The 7,094-nt window shown below is 44.0% G+C and overlaps 1 protein-coding gene across 1 annotated transcript; it reads left to right on the forward strand.

Annotated features, from left to right (window-relative positions):
• The first annotated feature begins 27 nt into the window (after nucleotides 1-27).
• On the forward strand, nucleotides 28-5,606 carry LEPROTL1 (leptin receptor overlapping transcript like 1). Its single transcript, XM_075090901.1, has 4 exons — nucleotides 28-252; nucleotides 526-601; nucleotides 1,934-2,120; nucleotides 3,168-5,606. Exons 1-4 carry the CDS (start codon nucleotides 237-239, stop codon nucleotides 3,282-3,284), a joined length of 396 nt encoding a protein of 131 aa, XP_074947002.1. The 5' UTR covers nucleotides 28-236; the 3' UTR covers nucleotides 3,285-5,606.
• The last annotated feature ends 1,488 nt before the right edge of the window (nucleotides 5,607-7,094 follow it).

Raw genomic sequence — 7,094 nt, forward strand, 5'->3', positions numbered from 1 at the left:
CTTTGAGTGACGGCGCGGCAGCTTCCCGGGCTCTGGGGATGGGGTAGGGGGATTGGGGGTGGAGCCAGTGCCGCGGGCATGTCACGCGCTCATCACGTCACGCGCGTCATGCCGCCGGAGCGGGCGAAGAAAGCGGGCGGGGCGCCCTCCCTTCCCGGAAGCGGCTGCGGAAGGCCCTAGTTCCGCTTCCCGGCGCGCGGCCCTACGCCGGTGCGGCTCGCGGGACAGGCGGCGCCATGGCCGGTATCAAAGGTGTGCGGGGGCGGGGGTGGGGTGGGGCGGAGCGGAGCGGTTGCTCTGGCCAACGGCGGGCTCTGGCCCGGTGGGCCCCGCCGCATGGCGGAGGCCCTCCGGCGGGCGCGGAGGGGAGGAGCGGGTAGGGCGGCGGGAGAGGAGCTGGGCTTCCCGGGGCTGGGGCGGGCGGGTCTGCCGCGCCCCCGTCGCGCTTATGTGAAGGTTTGGGGTCGGTGTTTTTTGCGGCGCGTCGAACCCGTCATCTGTTGCCGATCTGTGTTCTCGTTGTAGCCCTGATCAGCCTGTCCTTCGGGGGAGCGGTCGGACTGATGTTCCTGATGCTCGGGTGTGCCCTCCCCCAGTACAAGTAACGTGCGCTCTTCTCTTGCCCGTTTGCCTGTCGGTAACGCCAGGGCAGCCTGGTTTTCGTCACCGCGGACCGATAAGTGTGCGGGAGGGGGTTTGGGTGGGGTTTGTTTTGGCTTCAGAAGATCGGGGCGGGAAAAAAGACCGTCCAGGAGTTAATTCACCGTAAAACTGGAAGCAACAAAAGTTAAATCACCGGCCCTGGCTGCAGACAGTTAAAGAATGCGCCGCGCTAAGGCGGCTCCAGTGTTGTGCCCCCGTGGCTGAGAAGCAGAGCATCTCCCCGAGCAGGCAGCAAGTGTGCATTGTCAGGAAAGCATTTGCGTTTTGTCTTGGCTGCGTAGCGGTAGCCGGGCTGCCGGTGCCGGTCAGGCGGACCCTCGGCTGTGTGACACACCTGGTAATGCAGCGCCCGGAATCATTGCAGCTGCTGTCTGTACTTTCAGTCTATCGAGTCCTATCTCTTAGTTTCCAGGAGGTACGAAGTAGTAGACCAAAAGTTCAGAAAGTTAGGCTTATGGCTTTGACCCTTTGCAATTGAATGCTGACTTTATAGGAAACCTTTTAAACCAACTTATTTAATGTTAAATAAATATCAAATATCCTGTTGATAGTCCTGCTAGTGGTTGTGAATTGCAGTTCTCTACATATATGACTGGCTTTCTTATGCCAGCTTTCTTTTACTATAAAACCAGGGCTGGTGACACAAGCCCTTAGGAAGAAGATATTTTTGCAGCCATCCTTCAAATTACAGTAACGTTTTGTTGAAATAATGTGCAGTTGCACATTAGAAATCTAGTCTGCCGACCCGCAAGCAATAAAAGAAAATGTTGCCCAATATGACAGTGTAATTTTTGTAGTATTTTGTTGGTTGCGTTCAGATTTTAAAAAACTAAGCAAAAGTCTTGGTGCCCCATGGCAGCTGAGTATTAGCAGAGGACAATACTCTGTTCCATGTACGTGCACTGAAAGCTTACTGGCAAAATGACGTGAGGGCTCTACAAAGGTCTCTCTGCAATTCTTAAGTAAAGCTGACAGGTTAAACTTAAGAGTTAAGCTCATCTTGTGAGGTGGCGTTAGATTTAGGCTCGCTTAGTGAAATCTTGCTTTATGAATATCCTCTCTGCTGCTGCTGTTGAGGTCAGCTGAAGCTGCTCACAAACACGGTCTGTTGGATTAATGTCAGCTTGTTCCAAAGCGAAGGATTTGCTTCCTCTGGGCTTGTGTCTGTCTGTCCCAAATGTGGATGCTGGATGGGGAAAATGCCTTGCACTGATTTTAGGAAGAACAGGAAGTAAATCAAATTAACTTTAACTTCTCCTTTCTTTTTCAGCCAGTACTGGCCACTGTTTGTTCTGTTTTTTTACATCCTTTCTCCTATCCCGTACTGCATAGCAAGAAGATTAGTAGATGACACAGATGCTACAAGTAATGCCTGCAAGGAGCTAGCAATATTTCTTACAACAGGCATTGTTGTCTCAGCATTTGGGCTACCGATAGTGTTTGCAAGAGCAGAATTGGTTAGTAATATCTCAATCTATGATTTTTTTTCCTATAAAACTTTGTTCTTTATGGTTTTTTTACTGAAGGTAAAGCTCTCATGTGCTAAGCAACTCTTATAAATATGTACTTAAGATGCTTGCAGGGTAAATGGAATAACAGTTCTTTGGCAAAAAACCCTAATACTAGAAACGGAAGCATGGCAGGCTGTTGTGATTGCCAGTTGCTTCACGTGGTCATGGAATAAACCCTGACAGCCTCTATGCAGTGCACAGAAAATGAGGTAGAAAATAGTGTGAAAACTTAACAGGCAAGTAACCAAATATAAAAGTGTGTAGAATACTTTGAAGGCAATTTGTGGAATAAGTTGGGCTAAAGAAGCTTGAATAAACAATGCATTTTTGCACTCATTGTAACCAATACATGGAGGTATTTTTTAAATTTCCGAGTTGTCATTACATCTTTCCCAGCATATGGCTTTTCACTAAAATCCTTTAAAAGATGACCCCCTTTGTGTGAATTTCAGAGCGCGCTACTAAGTCAAAAGACATGGAGTGCATTTTCATAAAATCTCTTCAGGCCAGAACAGCTCAGATGGTTGGTTGGAACACCTCACACCCTTTGAGTAATCCACTGACTCCTTGGAAAACATTCACTTCCTTTTTTGTTACCAGGGTATCTGCTGGCATTTTGAAGACCTGCATCCTTAAATGTCTCTTTAAAAAAGCCTTATAGCATGGTTAGCAAGTATAGCTGGGCTGCAGGTGTGTTTGATGCTGTCGCCTAGCCTTACTTTACTATTTTTAGGTATTGCAGCAAGACACCTGCTAGCCAGCGCTTTGAACACAGCTAGAAGAAACTTGCAGGTCTGCTTGGCTCACTGTGAATTGGTTGAGTCATTCTGGGTAAACCCAGCCTTCTTGGCATAACCACAGATAACGAGACGCCACCTTCTTGCATCATGGACCTGTTGCTCAACTTTGTCTAGAATGTGACGTTAAGAGTTACCTTTTGTCTTGCCAGTATTCAGTGCAAAATGTGTCTAACTAAATTCCCCTTGTTCACAGATTTACTGGGGCGCATGTGCACTTGTGCTAACGGGGAATACAGTCATCTTTGCCACGATCCTAGGATTTTTCTTGGTCTTTGGCAGCAATGACGACTTCAGCTGGCAGCAGTGGTGAAAGGAAGATCAGAGAACTATCACAGGCATCTTGTCATGCAGTGGCCATCCATACAAATGAGAGAATGGGCAATAAAGAGAAGTAGCATAGCAAGCCTCTTGAGTATTCTAGATGCTCCTTTTCACCTTGTTCGTTCTGAGTGTACTGCTGTTGCTGGCAGGGTTTCTACGTTTTTATGAAGTGGAGAGATGATTGATTTAATTTTTACCTATGGTATGTTTTTAGGTGCTTTATTGGTTTAAAATTATCATCCTTCTGTCCAGTGCTTATGTGAAGCTTTAAATCTGGAACAAAAACATTTAAACATGGTTTCAAAGAAGGTTTAAAGTTGGGGGTTCAGGTGGGGTGTTTTTTTTCTCAATAATTCTGTGTTTCAAAATAACTTTTTTTTGTATAGCGATTAAATGAGGTGAGAGATTTTGCGCCACCGTTGTCAATTACCAGATGAATAGATTGTTGCTATTAGCTGCTATAGCAGAGGCAAGGCAGGGCAGGGAGTACCAGCTGCAGATTTTTCTTCTGCCCATACCTCAGACTGGGTGATGAGTGTTGATAGCCTTCACTTCAGGAGGCTGAGGAGCAGGTAGAGTTATTTGGGAGAAGTCCTAAACTCTAACACCGCTAGCACTTTTACCTGCTTTGTTATCAATTCTTGTGTGGATGTAACATTCAAATACTCTGTAAATGTATCGATGCTATGACATACAGAACTAAAGTGTATTGTAGGGGAGGGGAAAATGATGTTTAAATTCAATTTTTTTTAAAAAGTATCTTTTGAACTCTTTCTATTTATAAGTGTTGTACGGTTTTGAACCTTTATGTCAACTTTTTACCACAAAGATGGTAAAATGTTAATTTACGGAACTACTGGTGTGTGTTAATTTGTAGCATATACAAAGCTATTTCCTCCTTCCCCTTTTTAATTTATTTTATACATAGTATATGTAAAATAAAACAGATTTTCAAATGTCAATTAAAACTTTGTGTTAAACTTGCCTAAGAATGATTTCCGCCCTCTCCGCCCTTCACACAATATAGTTGAGGCATGACTTTTTTGGAAGTCACTGGCCGAACTGATTTCACTGACTGTTTTTAAGTTCTTATGCACTATCGGTTAATAAGATTTAATGTTATGTCTGTAACTGTAGCTTGTGTTCTGTAAGATTGCACATGTAGCTTCAAATATTTAAGACAAGTTTTCTGCATACCTCTCAATCATCTGGATTTTTCATTTAAAGAAATCTGCTGTTAGACATTCCATCAGGAGATAGTTGATGAGTGCCAGTTAACCAGGTTTGATTGTACCACACATAGCGATAATCTTGACTCAACATACTTCTAAATTATATTTTTATTCAATTAAAAAAAAAAAAAGTCTAGGAAACTTACTGTGCCTAATTAAAACCTGCCAATTGCTTAGGTTTTCCTTAATGGTGGAGCAGCATGAAAAGGCACAGAATTGCAGGTCTTAGCTGTAGTATTTGTGTGCATATGTAAACAAAGTATGAAGCTTGAATATTTGAAGTCTGATAGTGATGGTAGTTACTTACACGATATGTCCAGGAACTTACACCAGCAGGTAGGGGCAGCAGGGGTGTAGCTGCCTACACACGCTGCTTTGTTAATGTTGTCCTGTGTATAAAATAAGAGCTCAATTTTAACCATGCTGGTAGAGATAGGTGTCAATCCCCTAGTGCAGAAGCTAGTCTATAGCAGATGGTCTTTCGGCCATAAGCGAGCCCTTCACCAGACCTCCTGCGATGGTAACGTTTGCAGGTGTGCAAGGGCTTAGAATCACTCATTTCAGCACCTTTTTCAGTGAGACTTCTGCATCCCTGACTGCAGCACGACAGATGCTTTGGAAGGTCTTCAAACCAGTGGCTAAATTTGCAGACCTTCGCGGTCCTTGCGAAGCAGGAACGTTACGAATCTGAACCTGTTACTGACTCAATTTTTTTGTGGTCAAGAACTGTGTTTTCTTTTTCATTCTTGTGCTGCTAAGCCTACTTCTCAACTTGATGCTACTCTCTGGATCGCTGGGCCATAGAACTGACTGTGTATGTGTTGGCAGTGCGTTTTTTGTATGTCAGTTGCATTACAGCATTACCATCTTTTGCTTGCACACCGGGTATGCGCAGTATTGCTCTGGTTTATGAGCTAGACACCTGAGAGGTACGATCTTTCCGCAGAACATGCACTGAGATAGAGTTACCGTCATTCTAGAGGGAAAAACTTTGAATGAGAAAAATTCTAAATAGCAATCTTGAGTTCTGTATGTTTAATCCAAAATACTCTAATAAAAAGAGTATTTTGTTTGAAGTACTGATTGTTTTTTTCTTTCTTTAATGCGGTTGTCATTCCTGTTGAGATGTCACCAGATTACTCAGTAGTCCTTCAGAGTGAGTATTTGTGTCATCTACCTTGGACTACTCCATAAAAAGAGGCTCGATCGTCGTGTACACAACAGCACTGTACTAGTTGCACTGAGCTGGCTTTGCTGGTCATATCTCATAGCTGCAGTTTATCTTCAGTGCATGTTTGAAGTCCAGATGCTGATAGGCTGGTAGTATTACACAGAGTGATAGCCACCTACACCCTGTGACATCTCTGTAACTTCGTAATTGTTATTAAAAAAACCCCCAATCTTTGTAATATTCACAATCGTTCATGGTATTTCTGAAGTGTGAAAACTGGTGACTGATGGCAGCCTTTTAGCAGAAGAAAGTAATGGGAATTGGTGGAAAATCCTTTTTTCGGGGGGAGGGCGATGGCCCCTTTACCCTCCCCACAAGCACTTGCTTTGGTTGTACCTGTTGATTGATTTGGTTTTGTTTGTTTGTTTTAGTTTATTCTGAGGGGGGAAACAAGTTAGTTAAAATATTAACAAAAAACAAGTTCTTCAGTTAAAACATCGTAAGAGAAACGGAGCTGGGTAATTTGGCAGTAACCCAGGTGCTACTGCCATACACAATTTTTTAATGAAATCCAACTAATTTCACAATGTTCCGTGTCCAAATAAAAAGTTTGAGCATAACAAAGAAAATTTCACTGCATCAGCTCAGCAGGTGCCCCCCATCCGGTGTCTGCTCAGGCTTTTTTTAGAGAGAAGGGTAGATGATGGCGGTGTGAGGGTGATACCAACTTCAAAGGAACATATAGTCCCCTTCTAATTGGAGCAACAGAGCTAAGTCTGAAATACTTGGATTACTTTGCCAACAGATAGTCTTAGAATTTGCTAAATGTGATTAGAGAGAAGGGAGTCTGGAGGCCCTGTATCCTGGAGTAGAATAATTAAGCAAGATGTGCTATAATAAGCTAGTTTTCTATCAGTAAGAATTGTGTAACCAAGCCAAAAGCAAACTGAGCACCCCCAAAGACTGGGTTCAACCAGTAGACACGGTGAGGAAGACTGTCAATGACCACCGGAGAACCCTGGAAGACCACCAATGGACACGAATGTGCATGCATAAAGGACAATTGCTTATATTAATGAATTCCGCAGAATAGTCTGCACACGATGATAATTTCCTAGAAAACCAAAGAATATGTGTATTTTGATTGCATATAACCCCTGAGTAGAGCAACTTGGTGCGCACACCAGGTGGAGCGATCCCCTGTGCGCCCAGTGGCACAATAAAGAATGCCTGCTTTCTGAAACTACGCACTGAGTTTTAGCGGGTTCTTATTTTTGCCAACTTGCGGTATCAGTTTTGGTGACCCAGATGGGAAACAGCTCTTGAGCCTTGATGGTTCCTGGGATCGTGGGACCTCAGCTGGCATCGAGGGATTCTCAGGGAGGACCTTGATCCC

This window comes from Phalacrocorax aristotelis, chromosome 4 (genome assembly GCF_949628215.1).
Source record: "Phalacrocorax aristotelis chromosome 4, bGulAri2.1, whole genome shotgun sequence".
Taxonomy (NCBI): Eukaryota; Metazoa; Chordata; class Aves; order Suliformes; family Phalacrocoracidae; genus Phalacrocorax; species Phalacrocorax aristotelis.